The following is a 21,384-nucleotide window of genomic DNA, read 5'->3' as shown; positions in this document are numbered from 1 at the left end:
TCCTAATTATAACCCTGATCCTGCAATTGGATTCGAACAGATGGCCCCTTCAGCCCACGTGCATCCCCATTGAAGTCAGTGGAGCTCTGCAGAGGCACAAGGGTCCCCTATGCAGATCCAAGTGCAGATTCAGACCATTAGATTGAAAGATGCAGGATTTTTTTGCGGAGGTTAATTATTGATTTTAATCAGAATAATGTGTTGGATTATCGAGCTGCAAAATATTAATTCTTTTTGGTTAGTGTTTCTTCCATTTTTAAGCAACTACATTATTGGTGCCCCAGAGACAGATGTGGGGGAAGAAAGAGGCTAAATAAATAATAAAAAGAAAAAAAAACTGTTTGGTTTGCTAAGATTTCTTATTTTATCTTATTGGGCTGGAATTTAACAAAGGCCCCTGGCCTCACATATTCCATACATGGGAAGGAAAGCTAAAAAACAAAAAAGTAACTTCTCTACATAAAACAGTTTCCCGAGGTATAGAGATAGCCATATTATAGTGATTACAGAAACTGATGGCTTGATTATATCCATTACGCTGCACCTTGTAAACCAGTGCAAAACCCTGCTCAATCAGAATGGTATCACCCACTTTGCACTCCCATTACTCTGCTGTATCTGTCAAAATAATGGAGTGTAATAGAAGCCCTTGAGTTGCTTTCCCATGGAAAGGAATATTGAGATTGACTCTCTTTGGGGGATGTTTTCCTGTCATCTCCTGAGGTCAGGTGTGATCAGAATTTAGTGTTTTCAGTGTCTTGTTTTATCTGGCAGTCTGAATATTCTTGTTTACAGGAGACTTAAGATACTGAGATCCGCCAGTCTACCTGCAAGTGTCTCTTCAAACTGGTCTTATCCATAGGTACAGCTGCGAAAAACCAGTCTCACCACTGGAGAAAAAAGTAATATTTTTCCAGTTTTGATAAAAAGAAAATATTTTGTGCCTTTGATGCAATATTTTTCTATTTTTTCCAAAAAATGAAAATCTGTTTTTTCTCCCCCAAACCAGCAATTGGACAAATACTTTTTAGGAAAAAAAATTCAGTTCATTTTTAATTTGCAGCCAATGGGAGCTGCGGGGGGCGGTGCCTGCACGCGAAGGCAGAGCCTAACCCTAGGAGCTGAGGAACATGTCGCCACTTCCATGGAGCCCCCCAAACTAAACGCCGCCTGGAGCCCGCACCCCCTTCTGCATTCCAACCCCCTGCTCCAGCCTGGAGCTCCCTCCCAGAGCTCGCACTCCACATCCCCTCCCACACCTCTGCCTCAGCTTGAGCCCCTCCCGGTACCCAAACTCCCTCCTGGAGCCCACACCCCTTCCCACATCCCTGCCCCAGCCCTGACCCCCCCCTCCCACACCCAAACTCCCTCCCGGAGGCCACTCCCCCTGCTGCAACTTGAACTCCTTGTTTCTGACCCCAACTCAGAACCCGCACCCCCAGCCCAGGGCCGCACCCCCTGCTTCAGCCCGGAGCCCCTTCCCACACTCCGAACCCCTCGGCTCCACCCCTCAGCCCAGAGCCCCCTCCTGCATCCCAAACCCCTCATCCCCAGCCCCACCCCAGAGCCTGCACCCCAACCCCCTGCCTCAGCCTGGATCCCCCTCCCACACCCTGAACCCATTTCTAGCCCTTCCCCAGAGTCCGCACCCCCAGCCAGAGCCCTTGCCCCCTCCTGCACCCCAACCCCCTACCCCAGCCTGGTAAAAATGAGCAAGAGGGTGAGGATGGGGGAGAGCAAGCGACAGAGGGGGGGGATGGAGTGAGTAGGGGTGGGGCCTCAGAGATGGAGCAAGGCGGGGCGGGGCAACGGTGTTTGGTTTTGTGCGATTAGAAAGTTGGCAACTCTATTAATGGCAGTCTTAGGTCTTGAGCCAATACCCTTTGAAATCAATGGAAAAAATCCTATTTCCTGCAATGGACATTGGATCAGGCTTTTGGGGCTTGATTCTGCAAAATTCTGAGTAGCCTCAAACTCCCTTGATGCTGAGGGTGCTAAGCATCTTGCAGGGTCAAGCTCTTAGTGTTTACTACTGTGAACTGTCCCATTGACACTTTATGGTGATCATTAATGAGGCCCCAATCCTGCAGACACTTAACCAAGTTCAGTGGGATTACTCTCATCACATGCATGAGTATTTGCAGGATTGGGACCTACACCAGGGAACCTTTACAGATTCAAGCCCGAAAACAGGAATATTTACAGCATTGGCCAGGAATAGATATCAGATTTATTTTGATAAGGTGGGTGTTTTATCAGTACATTGTTCCTGTAACTGTAATGGTTCAGCCAAAGGTCCTTTCACTGTGTATCAGTTGATTCTTTCCACCACTTAAGTATTAGCAGTCTATTAACATGATTAATTTCTGCATCAGCAATGCTGTTTCCCAGACAGGAAGTATGGTCTCCAAATGCATGTTTATACATTCTTTTAAATGCACTGCACATATAAAATCTGGCCAGTTTTCTTTTATGTCACAGTATCACATATATCATATTCAAAATACAGGATGTAACAAGGTGTGTTTTAATATGAATACAATGATTTTGTAGTATTTTAAATATGTTGCGTAGGTTGTCGTATACTTTATATACATTGTGTGCAGAATGATGGCTATCAAACAAATAATGAACATGTCAGAAATGAATTTTCTCTAGGGGATTGGTTTATTGTATGGGCATCACTGGGAAGCTTCTGGTCATTTTTTTAAGTTCTAAGCACTGGTCACAATTTTACTGGGTTCTTTGGCCTTCACCTGGGACCCAGGACTGCAAGATCAACTCATTGATTTAATGAGAGTTGAGGGTGCTCCCCAAAAGGACTCAGCATCTTGCAGGAGCAGGACCCAAATGCATGTGCTGTAGTTGAGGGGGAAATCTACTGTCATTCACCACTAAGGGCTTAACCTTGCTCCCATTTCAATGACTTGCGCCCCAAGAGTGAGATTTCACTTATCTCCTTGAGCATATTTCCACATCTTGGATAGATGAAATAACCCACAAATTCAAACTGAAAAAGTCACAGTATGCGGTAACACTCTCTAGGTAGGGGTATTCACCTCTGTCACCTTCAGAAAGCCAGAAAAATCAGCAACCACGTTCCTGTGAGTCAGCATAGCACCTTTGGGGTTCCCTGAAAAAAAAGAAAAAAGAAACAGCACAGCGTTAATAAAAGACCCTGTAGTAAATTTTCAAAGGCTTCTAAGACCTGGAGATGTTAAAATTCTTTTCAATGTCCCTTCCTGAATTCTAAAATAGCAATTTTCACAAATGAGTTGTTTCTATGCAATAAAATATACAAAGACGTTTGAACTGTTTCAATATAAACACACAGAAGACCAATAGCATGATTTTATTGCCCATTCTCTGGGCCAGATACTGTGAATCAGCGGATTTAAGAATGATGGGCAACTTTTTACGAAGTATTACTGTAAAATGAGCATAGCGTGTTTTAACTGAAGGTTTTCCTCTCTGTTTGCAGCTACTCAAGATACCATTTGACATAGAGACCAGTCACCTAGATTTTGGCTAAGAATGAGCTCTAGAACTATTGTACTTAACTTGAAGGTTTCTTTGCCAGATCACTGATATTACCATCATTGTCTTTTTATTCTGAGTTTTGGCTTCCTCATGGCCACTTGAATAATGTTTTTGATGTTCACACCTTTCAATACACCGAAGTGTGGAGATTACTGGGTGACACACATGGCCACAGGGCTATTGATAAAACTGCAGCACTCTTACCCCTGGGCAAACAGAACACAGTCAGCACAGCACATTAAATACTTCTGAGCATGTAAACAATAGAAAACACCTAGCATCGATCCATTCTCAGGACCATGGTCAGTGCTAGTGACTAGGACTTGACATATCTTCCTTTGCCTCAGCACCAACCCTCTTCATCACTCTTAAAAGGGACTAGCCACAGAATAAGTTGCTACTCAGTGTGAGTACAATTGGCAGAAGTGGGCCCTATTCTCCCCAGCCCCCATAATGGCAAGTAGATTAGTTTTAAAATCAGACTGAGCCACTGTACTGTAGTTCCTGGGACTAGCTGGGTGGACCTGGCTCTCAAAGAAGCCTTCCTTCTTTAGTGTAAAGTAGATGGAGCTGTTTGTCATACTACAGGTGCATAATGAATGAAACCATGCCCTGTGGAACCCACCGAAGTAAATGGGCCTGCCCAAACTGTACATCCAGGCAGAATTTGCCCCCTGGATAGTCATGCCCCTGGACTTTGGAAGGGGTCACAGTGGCTTGGGGGGTTAATGTATAACTCTATCTTTTAGGGACTGAGGTTCAATTCCTCTTCAGTTCACAAACTTTGCAGGTACTATGCCAGTCCCTCTGTGAATACTGCTTCAGAACAAAGACCATGCGGAGGTCAGCACTATCAGCAGTTACTGCCCAGGAACAGGATGGGTGTTGAGCTCAGTTAGCAGAGCCGCATGGGCAAGACTGCGTGTTTTCTTAGTTCTCCCTTCATTGCATGAACACCAAATTCATCCAACCATTCAGACTAATTAAGTGAACCCTGAACACAAACATTTGCCACTGCACATATTTATTGGAACAAACGGGACATTTATAACATATAGAGTATTTTAGAACATGTCTTTAGAACATAAGAGTGGCTACTCTGGGTCAGACCAAAGGTCCATCCATCCCAGTATCCTGTCTACCGAAAGTGACCAATGCCAGGTGCCCCAGAGGGAGTGAACCTAGCAGGTAACGATCAAGTGATCTCTCTCCTGCCATCCATCTCTACCCTCTGACAAACAGAGACTAGGGACAGCATTCCTTACCCATTGTTGCTAGTAGCCATTAATGGACTTAACCTCCATGAATTTATCTAGTTCTCTTTTAAACCCTGTTATAGTCCTAGCCTTCACAATCTCCTCAGGCAAGGAGTTCCACAAGTTGACTGTGCGCTGTGTGAAGAACTTCCTTTTATTTGTTTTAAACCTGCTGCCTATTAATTTCATTTGATGGCCCCTATTTCTTATATTATGGGAACAAGTAAATAACTTTTCCTTATTCACTTTCTCCACATCATTAATGATTTTATATACCTCTATCACAGTGGTTCTCAAACTTGTTCCGTCGCTTGTGCAGGGAAAGCCACTGGCTGGCTGGGCCGGTTTGTTTACCTGCCGCGTCCACAGGTTCGGCCGATCGCAGCTCCCAGTGGCCATGGTTTGCTGCTTGGGAACCACTGCTTTATCATATCCCCCCCTTAGTCTCCTCTTTTCCAAGCTGAAAAGTCCTAGCCTCTTTAATCTCTCCTCATATGGGACCCGTTCCAAACCCCTAATCATTTTAGTTGCCCTTCTCTGAACCTTTTCTAATGCCAGTACAGTACAGACCCGTTTACGCGCAAATCCGCTTGACGGGCGGTAGCGCCATGCCTCCCAGTGCTACCTATATGGCTGTTAAAAAAGCTAATGCAGTTTTAGGATGCATCAGGCGAGATATTTCCAGTAGAGATAAGGAGGTGTTAGTACCGTTATATAAGGCACTGATGAGACCTCATCTGGAATACTGTGTGCAGTTCTGGTCTCCCATGTTTAAGAAGGATGAATTCAAACTGGAACAGGTTCAGAGACGGGCTACTAGGATGATCCGAGGAATGGAAAACCTGTCTTATGAAAGGAGACTCAGAGAGCTTGGCTTGTTTAGCCTAACCAAAAGAAGGTTGAGGGAGGATATGATTGCTCTTTATAAATATATCAGAGGGATTAATATTAGGGAGGGAGAGGAATTATTTAAGCTTAGTACCAATGTGGACACAAGAACAAATGGATATAAACTGGACATTAGGAAGTTTAGACTTGAAATTAGACGAAGGTTTCTAACCATCAGAGGAGTGAAGTTCTGGAACAGCCTTCCAAGGGGAGTAGTGGGGGCAAAAGACATATCTGGCTTTAAGACTAAGCTTGATAAGTTTATGGAGGGGATGGTATGATGGGATAGCCTAATTTTGGCAATTAATTTAGCAACTGATCTTTGATTATCAGCAGGTAAGTATGCCCAGTGGTCTGTGATGGGATGTTAGATGGGTTGGGATCTGAGTTACTATAGAGAATTCTTTCCTGGGTGCTGGCTGGTGAGTCTTGCCCACATGCTCAGGGTTTAACTGATCGCCATATTTGGGGTTGGGAAGGAATTTTCCTTCAGGGCAGATTGACAGAGGTCCTGGAGGTTTTTCGCCTTCCTCTGCAGCGTGGGGCATGAGTCACTTGCTGGAGGATTCTCTGCAGCTTGAGGTCTTCAAACCACAATTTGAAGACTTCAATAACTCAGACATAGGTTAGAGGTTTGTTATAGAAGTGGATGGATGAGATTCTGTGGCCTGCATTGTGCAGGAGGTCAGACTAGATGATCATAATGGTCCCTTCTGACCTTAAAGTCTATGAGTCTATTTAACACGCGAGACTCGTTAACACGCAGTATAGGAACTTGCTATGTAGCGCTACAGATTTGCTCACTAACTCACTGACATAGAAATTTACAGGCAGTGTGGAGCAGAAACACAAAGTGCCATTAACAGATAGGCCTGCAGTATTTGGGACGCTGTGAATACATATGTAATCCTAGATAATTATACATGTATATATAGATATCTTAAGATATTTCAGCATGGCCCTCTTAACCCATGGTCTGTTAACACGTGGTCGAGACAGCTTGACATCCACGCATAAACGGGTCTGTACTGTATATCTTTTTTGAGATGAGATCACCACATCTGTACGCAGTATTCAGGATGTGGGCGTACCATATATAAGGGCAATAATATATTCTGGGTCTTATTCTCTATCCGCTTTTTAATGATTCCTAATATCCTGTTTGCTTTTTTGACTGCCACTGCACACTGGATGGACGTCTTCAGAGAACTATCCACGATGACTCCAAGATCTCTTTCCTGATTAACTGTAGCTAAATTAGCCTCTATCATATTGTATGTATAGTTGGGGTTATTTTTTCAAATGTGCATTACTTTTCATTTATCCACATTAAATTTCATTTGCGATTTTGTTGCCCAATCACTTAGTTTTGTGAGATCTTCTTGAAATTCTTCACAGTCTACTTTGGTCTTAACTATCTTGAGCAGTTTAGTGTTATCTGCAAACTTTGCCACCTTACTATTTACCCCTTTCTCCAGATCATTTATGAATAAGTTGAATAGGATTGGTCCTAGGACTGACCCTTGGGGAACACCACTAATTACCCCTCTCCATTCTGAAAATTTACCATTTATTCCTTCCCTTTGTACCCTATCTTTTAACCAGTTCTCAATCCATGAAAGGATCTTCCCTCTTATCCCATGACAACTTAATTTATGTAAGAGCCTTTGGTGAGGGACCTTGTCAAAGGCTTTCTGGAAATCTAAGTACACTATGTTCACTGGATCCCCCTTGTCCACGTGTTTGTTGACCTCTTCAAAGAACTCTAATAGATTAGTAAGACATGATTTCCCTTTACAGAAACCATGTTGACTTTTGCCCAACAATTTATGTTCTTCTAGGTGTCTGACAATTTTATTCTTTACTGTTGTTTCAACTAATTTGCCCGGTACTGACGTTAGACTTACTGGTCTGTAATTGCAGGGATCCCCTCTAGAGCCCTTTTTAAATATTGGCGTTACGTTAGCTATCTTCTAGTCATTGGGTACAGAAGCTGTTTTAAAGGACAGGTTACAAACTATAGTTAATAGTTCTGCATTTTCACATTTGAGTTCTTTCAGAACTCTTGGGTGAATGCCATCTGGCTGGTGACTTGTTACTGTTAAGTTTATCAATTAATTCCAAAACCTCCTCTAGTGACACTTCAATCTGTGACAATTCCTCAGATTTGTCACCTACAAAGGATGGCTCAAGTTTGGGAATCTCCCTAACATCCTTAGTTGTGAAGACCAAAGCAAAGAATTCATTTAGTTTCTCTGCAATGACTTTATCGTCTTTAAGCGCTCCTTTTGTATCTCGATCATCCAGGGGCCCCACTGGTTGTTTATCAGGCTTCCTGCTTCTGATGTACTTAAAAAACATTTTGTTATTACCTTTGGAGTTTTTTGGCTAGGTGTTCAAACTCCTTTTTGGCTTTTCTTATTACATTTTTACACTTAATTTGGCAGTGTTTATGCTCCTTTCTATTTACCTCACTAGGATTTGACTTCCACTTTTTAAAGGATGCTTTTTTATCTCTCACTGCTTCTTTTACATGGTTGTTAAGCCACGGTGGCTCTTTTTTAGTTCGTTTACTGTGTTTTTTAATTTGGGATATACATTTGGGACTCTACTATGGTGTCTTTGAAAAGTGTCCATGCAGCTTGCAGGGATTTTCACTTTAAACAGTGTTCCAAGCACTTTAATCCCATCTTTAAAACCTTGGCAAAATCATTATATTACACAGAAAGAGTTCTAAAATGTTGCACTATTGCGGTGTAACGTACATGCATGCCGTTCTGTTTCATAACCCATAGTCAGGGAGAGAGCAACTGTTCTGCCGCCGGCAACAGTTTCAGTGCTACATGTGGTACAGGCCGACGGTCAGATGGTTGCTTGCTAAGGCAGGTTTTCTTATAAAGTACAAATGTATTCTTAGGTGAGGGAAAAAACAGCCTCACAGGCATGGGAATCCAGACAAAAAGAGAATTCTGTGAGCCAAGCTAAAAAGTAGATGTGCATAGGAGACCAAGAAATTTCTTATCTTTTATTGTGTGTCTTGCCAAAAAAAATTCTCAAATCAGCCTATACAATTCAGAGGGTAGCTGTACTTCTACAGAGTTGACTTCAGGAGAAACTTATGAATGCACCATTCACTTCATCAGATGCATAGAATGGAACATATAGTAAGAATATACACACACACACACACACGGAACATGAAAAGGTGGAAGTTGCCATACCAACTCTAAGAGGCTAATTAATTAAGATGAGCTATTATCAGCGGCTCATCTTTATTATTATTAGGCTCATCTTAATTAATTAGCCTCTTAGAGTTGGTATGGCAACTTCCACCTTTTCATGTTCTCTGTGTGTGTGTGTGTGTGTGTGTGTGTGTGTGTATATATTCTTACTATATATAAACACACACACACACACACATCTTACTATATGTTCCATTCTATGCATCTGATGAAGTGGGCTATAGCCCACAAAATCTTATGCTCAAATAAATTTGTTAGTCTCTAAGGTGCCACAAGTACTCCTGTTCTTTTTGCGGATACAGACTAACACGGCTGCTACTCTGAAACCTGGTGAATTCTGCTGAACCATGGAAAGCTTTCATCAACATCCAATTGTCTCTGCTGGAGATTAATCTTCCAAGGAAACCTGTCACTGGTCTGTACTTTGAAGGGTGTTTTTTCAGAGCAATCAGTACACAGATGCATAACAATGTTTCATGTACATTTCCACTCTTAGCAACCACCATTGCCTCATGCTCATTTAGGAGTTGTGTTGACAATCAGTTAAAAAAAATGAAGGTGAGTCCAAACATCTCAGAGTCAACCTCTCTCTTCCCTCTGTGTAGGCATTTTGTATATCTGATCCTATGAATCACATACAAAAATTAAAATCCATTCCTGAGTTTACTAATATACAGCCAAAAATAGATATAAATTTGCAAGTTATTAACCCAAATTTTCATTATAGAATTCAAGTCATAATAGATACTTTCAAAGCTTTAACCTACTGACATTGGCTCCATTTCAAAATAATTCTAAATCTGGTAATTCAAAATAAATGAATATGGGGCCCAATCCAGGCCAGGCACTTTCCGCCCCATTGGGTGGTGCACCTTAAAGCTGCAAAAGCCCAAGAGTGTCATGACAACCTCCACAAAAGCCCTCATGCAGATTAACCAGGCAAAGAAACCAGACTTATTCCAGCAGAGGAGGATACATAGGTGATAAGATGGTAGGTACTAAAACACAAGGACCATGCCCCTGGAAGAGCTCTGACTGTTGATGACCTGCAGAGTTTGAAATCTTATGTTTCGGGGGAACCAGAAGGTGGGCCGTGAACTTCACCTCCTAGCTGTGGTTTTTCAGGCATAGTCCTAAGCATAGCCCAACGCCTGACTCTAGCCCAAGCGCTATGTGAGCTTTCCACAAGTTTTCTTTTCCTTATCTGTCCTGAATAAAGAGCTATTTAGAAAAACAGAACACGCTGAAAGTAGTAAAGAAGAACAAAACTTTAAAGGAAACACTGACCCTAGATTTTCTATACATTTTAAAATCTCAAACAAACCAAAAGTGCAGCCAATTTTTGGACTAATTCTTCCCCATAAGAGACTTTTGAGAACCTCTCTGAGCATGGAGAGGCCACTTTTAGGTCTGTGATTGAGTGACCAGGGAGATTAACAGACCTAAAAGTGGCAATTCTTCAACAAAAAAACCTTCAAAAACAGACTCCAGCGTGAAAACATATACACAGAAGAATGAGGAAAAGAGATACACACAGAACATTTTCATACACTTGCAAAATCATATTGCCAAAATATATTATTTAAAGAGTTGCAGAAAAAGTATTATTTGTATTTTTATACCAGTGTAATCTAAGTTTTTAATTCGATTATAACTTTATATATGTGTGTATGTATCTCTCTCTCTCACACACATACACACGTGTATTTAATAGACATAAAACAAACACAATTGTTCTATATATGACAGTGCTAGATTGTGTTTATACACAGTGAGCCGTTATTCAGAGTGATTTTGGTAGTCTAATGTAATGCATTAAGTTTAAAATGCCTGTTCTGTTACCTGTAGTGCCACTAGTAAAACAGACAATCGACAGATCTTCTGGTTGAGGAGGCTAGAAATACACAAAGAAAACAGGAAAGTTATAGAGTCACAGGTTAGCATCATTAGCCTTTGTGCTCACTTCTTTATTGAACCAATCATGTCTCAACTCTGTCATTTCAATTTTTTCCTGGAGCATCATGTAATTCTTCCTCTAGTATGTTTGTCCATTTGGTCTAGTTTCCTTCTTTCCCCTTAGGTTTAGGTGCATTAAAGGAGTGTGCTTTAGAGTGACTGGTCCATCACTCAAGATCCTTGCCTATTTATAATATGCTATATTCCCTAATGAAAGAAAACCACAGCCTCAAGCTTCTGCATGACAGGCTGTTTGAACTACTTGTTAAAAATAATACTTAAGCATTTGGCCCCTTTGGGAGTTAGGAAATAATTTGCTAACAGATCCTGATTTTCTTCATCTGTATTTGTTATTCATGAGTGTCTCACATTTGGGATTAATAATAGATGAGTTGTTTGAAAACAGCTATTTTCTATTTGTTATTCATGTCATGTGTTGGGTCCCCTAAATCACATGGCATTTTTTTCCTGGTCCCTAACTGGATGATAAACTTTTTATTAAGAAGAACAAATATTGTTCTAATTTCTGGCTGAATGCTCATTCATTCTAAAAATTAGGGACATTTTTGGAATGCACAGGCATTTTCACGAATACTCACAAGCACCAAATAGATGCAAGTAACAAATAATAAGACTGTGGGAAATGAAACTCAGCATTTTTACTTGTAAAATATTTGGAAGTCAGGTTTCTGTCTATTATGCATTCAGCCTTAATCTGACAATGTAGGTAATATGTTTAAATGTTTGGGTGTCTTAGTTTTTGGAAGCCCAGTTTGAGACATCTTGGGCCTACCTTTCACTGCTGAGTGCTGCTATCTGCAACTGAAGTCAGTAAGATCCGTGAGTGCTCAGCAGTTATGAATATCAAGCCCTGTGTATGTCAAGTTGGGCCACCAAAAAGTAACACACCCAGAATTACAAGCCTCTTTTGAATAATTGGCAGTGAGTGCATCCCGCAGTACCACAGTCATTCTTAGTAAAACCATACCTAATTCAACAGCTTTCAAAAGGCTCCCAACTGGTGCTGCTGTGGTGCATTTTTCAGTTACAGAAACCCCAACAAGTCTCCAAAGGTGGCGGTAGTAGAGGAATCCACTCATATGCATTGGGTAAGCTTTGCTAATTACCATTTAAATAAATTTGACTTAATGTTATAATTGAATCAGGCTACACACAGCTGGCTCTGCAGGGATGAAGCACGTCATCTTCCACTTGATCAGAAGATAACTCATGACTGTGCCGTGGCCACCCATTGTGATTTGTCTTTTCTGGTTATTGTTTTGTTTCCTAAGGAACATTTACTGTGAGTTGACGTGCTATGGAGTTTAAAATTAGACACAGTGTCACCAAGACCATGAAGATGACTTGTGTCGGCACAGAATCCTATTCTGTAATTATGTAACTGCTGTTTTAGGGTCCAGTCCTACAATGTATCAAGTTCAATAGGGTAGACCTCTAAAAGAAATGTACACATGTAAGTGTTTGCAAGGCCTGTCTCCTTTTTACTCTATGAGAACATGCCCTCCTCCTCCCAACATGAATGAAACAGCTGTAATACAAACAAAGCCCTTTGGTTCCTAGCCTGGCTAGTGACAGTATGCTGAGCACTTTAAATGGTAGTATCAGGGAAACAGGGGGTTTCAGTGCAGTCAGCACATGTTTTCCTTGTGGGGAGATTGTCTTGGAAACAAGGACAGGAGGTGACTAAAGGGATTTCTGCTACTAGAGATTACATCAGAGTAATAGCTCTTAGTCTGATTTGCAGGACTGAGTGCTCAGGAACCATACAGGAACAAAATAAGGTAGGAAGAGAAAAAGGAAGATAAAAGGATTAGGTGATACAACTAATAAAGGGCTGTGGGTTTTGACCACTAGGCTCTGCTGTAAAGGGCCACTCTCATAAAAGAATGAAAGTTATCCCTTATCCTCAAATACATCACAAGTCTCCTCTGAAACAGAGAGAGGAGGTAATTCACAGATAACAGTAACTTGTCTTTTATAATTACAAGATTTAGAGATGTCCATATGCAAACCCCAAAGGCTGAGTTAATAATTTCAGGGTACAGTCCTGTTGTACACACAGGCAAAACCACTGGGAGTTTTGCCTGAGTAAGGATTGATGGTATGGACCCTTAATGTCCATCACAATTTTTTTTAACACCACAAAACTAATACCAGCCCCAGCTGTTATTCTGTTCTTTGCTTTAGAATGGAGTAAACGAACATGACAGATTGACCAATCCAAGTCCAGCTCTAAAAAGGTGGAATAATGAAAGGGGCAATGCTAATGGGGAACAGCTGGATTGCATTGTGCACATCTCATAAATAGTCTCTTCTCTAGTGAAAGGTGCTTAGGGTCCAATCCAAACTCAGTGAAGTCAACAGTAGAGCCTCTTGAAATTTTTTCCCTTCACAAAAGTTTTTTCCAGAGAAAATGCTTTTCAAATGAACCTAGAGTATACATTTCCAGCCACAAATTTAGCGTGAGGCAGCCACCCAGTTCCAATACTAAACTTATTCCAAACTAGCCAACTGGGATGCACCCTACCAAAGCTAGCAAACAAGCCTCAAAGCCAAAGGTAGATTTTGCTGGCCAGCGCATCTCAACCCTATCATAGCCAGAACCTGCCAGCTACCCCAAACACCAAATGTCACAACCTCAGCGCCTATAACCACCAAAAGCCAGGATGGCCAAAAGGCACAAACTCTAAAAACAGAATGTCAACCAGCCTCAAGCCTAACTCTGGTCAGAAGCCATTACCACACACCATCACTAGCTCTGCCTAGGAAAAGCAAGAAGGCCCAACCATAATATCCAACCAGACTTCTTGCCCCAAACAAGCTTTGATCAAGGTAGCTCACTAAAGACAGCAACATAGCCGTTGTAGCAAGGGCAGGAGCCCTGGATAGCGGGCTGAGTACATAACAAGAGACTGTACTTGGATTGTTAGACTTTAGCCCAGGGCCCCCTGGCGGGCCCAGCCCTAGCCTGGGCCTCCCTGCAGGCCTTTACTATTATAGCCTGCTCTCCCATTCCCATCACACCCAGTCCTACTCAGAGCCCTTTTGCTGCCCTACTCCTAATTGTCATCTGGGTCCATGTGCTGGTTCTGAACCCTCATCTGTGCCCGTATACCCAGCCCAGGCCAGCGTTTGAACCCCATTTGTGTAAAGTCAGACTCCAAAAATCCCGAGATTGGGTTAAAAATCCTGGGATTATAATTTTTAAAAGAGTGTGGTTTTTATTTGCTGCTGGGGTTTAAACCTTTAGGATACACTCAGGACATGTTTTGCATTCAGAAAGACTAAAATTTGCTTTTTAAAAAAAAGGAAAAATGGAGATGATGAAATAACATGACTCCAGGAGCTGAGGCTTTATTAAAATCACCAGAAATGAGATTTGCAATAAAAGCCATCTCTCCCCTAACATTAACCCACATTTAATTCCAATGCTGGCTCACCCCTTTATGTTTACCATAACCCATGACTCCCTACTAGCCCCAATCTTATGTCTGGAGCTATTTGGTGGGCAAAAGTGAGACAGAAGATTGAGGTGAGTCGGTGACCTGAGGTCCACGGCGCAGGATCACACTGCAGGTGAAGGTTTATGAGTTCATACCAGTTGACAGGCATCAGTTAGGTTAGGATAGAGGGCTGGTTGGAGAGCCTTGTCTAGTGTTATTGTTGGGATAGTACAGGGGTCGGCAACCTTCGGCACGCAGCCCATCAGGGTAAGCCATTGGCGGGCTGCCAGATATTTTGTTTACATTGACCGTCCACAGGCACGGCCCCCTGCAACTCCCAGTGGCCGCGGTTCACCATTCCCGGCCAATGGGAGCTGCAGGAAGCTGCGGGCCAAAGGGACAGGCTGGCTGCTGCTTCCTGCAGCTCCCACTGGCTGGAAATGGTAAACCGCAACCACTGGGAGTTGCAGGGGGCCGTGCCGGCGGACGGTCAACACAAACAAAATGTCTCGTGGCCTGCCAGCGGATTACCCTGATGGGCCGCATGCCAAAGGTTCCCAACCCCTGGGATAGTAGGTGGGTCCATATTATGATTAGGGTTTGAGTTAGGATTCCGGCTGGTTAGCAGGCTGGGGCAAGAGGTAAGGATGGGATCAGTTAGCAGATGTGAACAAGGATTAGGATTGGGGACGGATGGAGCTCTCAAACTAGGGTTAGGGATTGGGTTTGTATGTGGACCCAGATGAACCTACAGGAATCTAGTCTGAGATGTTTCCTGGGTTTTCTGACTGGTAATCGACATGTATTAACTGGAGCCATTAATTATTATTACATTGTTTTTATGCTGCCTTTTCATTGAATTGTAGCTCATTTGCCTTTCATAAAAGACACTATTAAGTTGATGTAGTTTGAAATCTATTCTAAAGTCAGGAATTTTCTTTAGCAGTTTTTTGAAGATGGTTCGTTTAATTTGTCCTACTTATTCTCAAACTTAGCATTCACAAAGCTCTTTAAAGAACACTGTAGAATCTCATCCTCTATCAGTCTTTCCTTGGGTTTATGTCCTGAAGTTCCATTTAAGGATTCAGGGGATATAATTTATGAAGCAAATAACATACATCTCAGCAAATGAGATCCACACTCAGACCATTAGTGGAAGATAATGGAGCATAGTTAGGATTCTTCATTGTCAGTCACCTCCTACTGAGAAATATACCAGACACCACATTTAATGAACACACAAACACAGTGCAGGCTTTGTGCACACTCTGGCAAATTATTTTCTCTTTCATTTGTGAAATTTGTTTAAAGTAACTACATGCGATTAAAGGTTGGAGGAAAAAAAATGATTGGACTCACCACAGGGACATGCCAACTCTCACGGCCACAAGCCTGAAAGAATATTAACAAAAATCATTTCCATTCTAACATATGCAGATTAACATGCTTGTTAATAAACTGCAAATGACCGAGGAAGCTGGAGATAGAAAGGAAGAGAAAGAAGAGCAGGAAAATCCTGCCCTGACATTGCTACAGGATCCAGTTTAAAACAAAGTTTAGTTGCAGTAAAACCTCTGAGAAAAATACATAAAACAGAAGAATCCAGCATAAAAGAGAAAAAGTAGCTGATCAATGTGCCTACTAATAATAATGTAACTTTATCCATGAGAAGCAGCTTCTTGCTTTAACTGAACAGCCATCTCCTGGAGTTCATCAAATAATATCTGAGCGGATTATTTCTGAGTCTAACATTAAACAAGGGGGATAGGAACATCACCTCTACTTCCTGCATGGACTGGACGTGAACACCACATCTTTTCCCTCTTTCCTGTAGGTCCTTCTCAAAAGGGTCCATCAGAATAACAGACTTTAAGCCTGGCGTTTCTCTTTTCTCCACATGATCCAGGAGGATTCTGGCCTTTTCTGGTTTGTCACAGATTACTGTGGAAATATCAGCTAAAAAACAAAAACAAAATAATTTTTTTTACTTAAAATGTAACACTAGCTGAAGCTTCACATTAATCTCTCTGAATCTCTGCTAATCAGTTTTTGACAGTGATTTTATATTTATACCATGAGATCCTGGAATATAATATATATTTTCTCTTAGGAAACAAGTACATTTTGGTATTTAACCTAGTGACCATAAATCAACACTGAACAGAGCACACTACTATATCTGAAACTGAATGAGTGGCAAGGCAAATGTTTGTTTGCAGCACAAAGTGCATCAGACCGACAGCTACAATTATTTTAGGATTCAATTAAAAATATTAAAACTGCAGAAAAAAAATAAACCTGAATGGTCTGAAGTAGTTGTTAGAAACTCAAAGCCAAAATGATAAAAGGACCAGCTAGTAGCACTGAGCTAATGCTCCTCACTGGAATGATCTTGTCAGTGGCTGGTTGCTATTATGATCCTGAGCTATCCTGCAGCCACAGAAATCACAGCAAAGCTCCCCTTGAGCCAAGTTGAAATGCACACTGAGCGAAATCCTGGTCCCACTGAAGTCAATAAAAAAAAGCTCTTGCTGTCCTCAATTGGAATTGGCCATCTGTGCAACATGTAAGATGCAGTGGAAAGAAAGGGCATAAAAAGAGAAAGGCCATTTAAAAAAAGGAATAAATACATCCTCAGCTTGTGTCTGCGGTTAATCGTAAATTGACAGTTTGCACCTGCTGAGGATCTGGCCCATTCTTTAAAAATATACATCAACCGAGTCTCCAGAAGTCTCGAGGAACGGGATTTTAGAACAAAGAAACCTCCCTTCTGAGAAAGCAGTGTGTGTTCAGGATTCTCATTTTCATATGAGATACAAAGTTAGATGCCACTAAAAATCTGCCCTGCTTTTGCATTAGTACAGCTCAGACCAGTCCCTGCAAAACAACTGTACAGCCTTGTGTTCGGCTTTTGGGCACAAGACAGAGTCTTTAGATTTTGCTCTTACAGTCCTAAGCCCTGATCTTGCAAAGTTTGAAGAAGGGGCTTAACTTGAAGCTTGTGAGTTGTCCCATTGACTCCGATGCTTAAAGTTAAGCATGTGCTTACGTGCTTTGCAGGACTGGGACCCTAGAACCTTAAAATTCTATTTGTAGGGAGAGAGTCTCATTTTTTATGGGAAGTCTATTACATAATAGAATTTACCCTGCCAGGCAGAAATCCCAGTAAGACAGGTGCAATGTTAAGGCTCAAGACTCATAATGTTCAAAGTAAAATACATGCATAAAGTGAGGTTACTAAATGATAGATTAATTGTTAGCACTTGTCATTGGAACAAAATAAGCAGTAATGGGCTAATGTTGTTGCAGGGAAAATGTATTACATATTAGGGAAAACTTATAAACACTACACTCAGTTCAGCAGTAGAACAAGCTACAAGACAATGCCTGGCTGGAAATATACAAAGCTTATCCATTAGGGGTAATTTCAGAATAATAAAGCCAATCCTGCCGTGATACATAGAGGTACACTATATAACCCAGCTAAGGTTACTTCCAGCCAAAACGATTCACTGAGCCAAAACATCTGCCTTTAGGAAAGCAGAAGAGAAATCAGTCATTCTGCATAACAAGAGTGATTTTTTGAGAACCTCCATGATATTTATGCATGTCTGTTTTTACCTGTGTTGATAATGTAACGAATGGCTCCATGACCTAATGTGTCATACAGGGGGACCACCACCATAGAATAGGTATAACAAGCCAGCTCAGAAATGATCCACTGGAAGGAGATTTTACAAAGAGAAAAGGGGTAAGAGAAGGGGAGTGATTAAAACACTTAATGAGATTAAAATTTAAAGTGAGATCAAAACTCAAGAATATTGTTAACACTGCATGAGGTTACAGCAACATCTCACCTCTGGACGGTTTTGTGCGAAGACCCCAATAAACTGACTTGTTGATGGTTTACATCCCTGTTGGAGTAACCCAGATCCTAAAGCTTCTGCTCTTTCAGAGACCTAGAAGTGGGAGAAAAATGGATAAGAGAGAGGAATGTAAGCAGCAGACACAAATGAAACCTAGTGGGCTCTAATATTAGTTTGTTGGATAACACATAAAACAGACTCCAGTCGCCTGTAGCCATTAAAGAATTCATGACACTTTTGGCATTCACCCTAGTGCCCTGGCTAAATTCCAACTTGAACAATTAAATTCTGCTTACTTAAAACTCCCCCATCACGTGAAATTGTTATTGTGCTCTTTATTTCTGGTCTTCGAGCTAATCGGTAGTTTATTTATTTCAGTGTGCATAATGCTTTGGTGCTATTACATGGCTGCCCCACCCAGAAGTGGCTGCGTTTCAGTGGTGAGTGAGGCAAAGTAATGATATTTGAATGAATCTGTACACCTTGCACATGAGAATGCCCAGTGAAGTCAGTGGAACTACTTCCACGAGTGAAGCCATCAGGATTAAAACCCAGGGTTTGTAATTCCCCAAAGCTTTGGCTTGAGAAAGATGCTCTGTAAATCAATACTACTAGTAGTAGTCAACACTAAGATCCCAATCCTGCTGAGACAGCTCAATGGAAGTGAACAGTGCTTATAGCAGCTGCCAGAAGGTGTGCAGCATCTGAGAGGATCCTGGCTCAAATGAAAACTAGCAGGTAATTGAAAGTGGTAAAATAATACATGATCATACCCCTCCACCCAGGATAGCACTAGGCGCTTTCTTTTAAAAACAGCTACGTTTAGACAGTAAGGATAAGAATTCTTTGCTGAAAGAAAGATTCATGATAACCTCACCTCTTTATACGACAACCATTGGTAAGGCTGCTTGGGCTTTCTGAATCCTAGACAGGGACCATTCTCTAAACGAAATAAACAGATTACAAAGTTACGGGGATCTTAGAGCCAAGTGCTAATGAATTATAGGACCCTGAGCACCTAAACAGTAGGAGGTTGCTCTAAAAGTACATCCATTGTTATTATCAAGGTCAATCCATGTTTCTCTGAGGCAGAGTTCACACAGAGTGCTACCAGATTAGAAAGGAAGACAGCCCTGTAAAATGGGGCACTGGATTATGGACCGTTTTGAGCCTTCATTCAAAATCGCAGAGGTGGTGGTGATGTTGAGCAGGCCCAGTGCCCTGTTAAACCAGCTTTTCCTTAAGACAGTGTGAACATCATTATCTGATAATGGCTTTCATCCTAAATGTCATCTCCCACAGGTCTGGCTGCCCTTTCATTGAAGCCCTAGGAAGTCAAAATTATTCCAAATAAAAATGCACTTCTCTGGAGGAGGAGTGAAGAACATAAGCATCTCACTGTAGAAAAGAGGACAGCAATACTTGGAATGTTAAATTGCCTTTTTTCCCATACCTCACCACACATAACCCATCTGTCCACCAAGGTACTCACATGTGCCTCATCACCAGAGTAGCATGCTGCATCATATAAAGCAGTTATTCTGTTGAGGGTTCTGGTGGCATTAAAACACCAACCATTTCAGAACAAAGCTCATGTGTTTTGTTCAAGTCCAAATAGGATCACGGCAAGGGCCCCAGTAAATCTGTGGCCAGGAGCCTAGATACTCAGACCGTAAGCTTTTTGTTCTGTGTTTGCACAGCACCTAGCACAAGGGGTCCCGGTCCATAACTAGGGCTCCTAAGGACTATGGAAATACAAATAATAATAAAAAATAATGACCCTTCAGGGTACCAGACAGGAAACGCCCAGAAAGCTTCAAATACATGCTAAATATGAAGGTTTTTACTGCATTTAATGTAGAACCGATACAGTATTCCAGGTGTCATTTAATTTTATACTGGATGTAATTAAATTTATCCTGTCTGTACATTTAATTTTCAATGTACTGCAAAATTTTGTATTAAAAACTCATAACTGCTTTGTAAAAATTGTCAAGGCTGGGGGGTTGGCATCTGGGAAGGCGTGGGAGGCAATTGAGAACTAAGGGACTCATTACTGGGTGTTCCTACTAAACAATCAGTTACCAATTTTGCCACTTAAACCGTCATCATTAGGTTTCAAAGTTAACATCTCACAGAGATGAGGGCAAGATCACACACCTCTCAAAGCTATTGTTTCAGGCTGTCTGCAGACTCAGGCAGGCATTGCTATGCTGGTTTATACTTGGTTCAAGTTTGGAAGGCCCCGCCTCCCCCCCAACCAGGAAAGCTAGAAACCTTTTTTCTTGATATTAGTGCTTAGATTCTGAGGCACAATTCTGCAACATGAGACAGAGTGTGAGGCAAATTCCATCGTGCAGTTCACAGGGCTCTGACTAGAACCTGTACTTGCATGCATTCCTCTCACTTAGTCCATACATTACATCCTCTTCACCTCCCTCTCTCTCACCCCTCTTCTCCTCAGCTTATCATTTCAAACGTTATTTATGTACACCTCTACCCCGATATAACGCGACCCGATATAACATAAATTAGGATATAACGCGGTAAACTCCGGGGGGGCGGGGCTGCGCACTCCAGTGGATCAAAGCAAGTTCGATATAATGCGGTTTCACCTATAACGCAGTAAGATTTTTTGGCTCCCGAGGACAGCGTTATATCGGGGTAGAGGTATATTTACATTTTTAAGATTTTTCACCTTAAACTTCAGGTGCAGTAAAAAAGAACAAAAAGGTGTCAAGACCAGTTTATTTATATAAAGACGGGGAAACTGAGAAACAGAATTTAAGAATTCCGGCTGCCTGTGGTCGATGTTATAGCTGGCATTAGGACTCTGGAATTCACTGCTTCCAGTTCAAGACCTCTCTGACTCAAAAAACCCATCTTATCAGGACCTGTGTTTGCAAAGTCGTCATTAATAAAAGGTCAAACCCTTTTCAGGGACTTTCCCTCTCCCTGCACCTTTTGTGCAAGGCTCTGATAGGAAAAGCTGGTACTTAGAAGGGACTTTAAGAGTCATCATCTTGGAGCTACTCAGACTCTCCCCTGCTCCTGGTTCCTCATGCCCTATCCACTGGACCAGTCCTGCCATACCAAAATCACAGTTCAAATAAATGAATGCAGACAAAAAATGTTTAATAATTCTATCCATCTAAACCAGCACTTGGCAGAG

At 41.7% G+C, this 21,384-nt stretch overlaps 1 protein-coding gene across 1 annotated transcript in view; it reads right to left on the bottom strand.

Annotated features, from left to right (window-relative positions):
- ACSL6 (acyl-CoA synthetase long chain family member 6) overlaps nt 1-21,384 on the bottom strand; it is an 86,275-nt gene that overhangs the window by 27,024 nt on the left and 37,867 nt on the right. The window contains exons 6-12 of the mRNA XM_045027861.1: nt 19,090-19,154; nt 18,204-18,305; nt 17,968-18,067; nt 16,124-16,302; nt 15,706-15,738; nt 10,769-10,820; nt 3,060-3,133 (exon numbers count right to left, since the gene is read on the bottom strand). Coding sequence (XP_044883796.1) covers nt 3,060-3,133; nt 10,769-10,820; nt 15,706-15,738; nt 16,124-16,302; nt 17,968-18,067; nt 18,204-18,305; nt 19,090-19,154 — 605 coding nt within the window. The remainder of the gene's footprint in view (nt 1-3,059; nt 3,134-10,768; nt 10,821-15,705; nt 15,739-16,123; nt 16,303-17,967; nt 18,068-18,203; nt 18,306-19,089; nt 19,155-21,384) is intronic.

The sequence above is a fragment of the Mauremys mutica genome, chromosome 8 (assembly GCF_020497125.1).
Source record: "Mauremys mutica isolate MM-2020 ecotype Southern chromosome 8, ASM2049712v1, whole genome shotgun sequence".
In the NCBI taxonomy this organism is placed as follows: domain Eukaryota; kingdom Metazoa; phylum Chordata; order Testudines; family Geoemydidae; genus Mauremys; species Mauremys mutica.
This window is presented reverse-complemented; position numbering and strand designations above follow the sequence as displayed.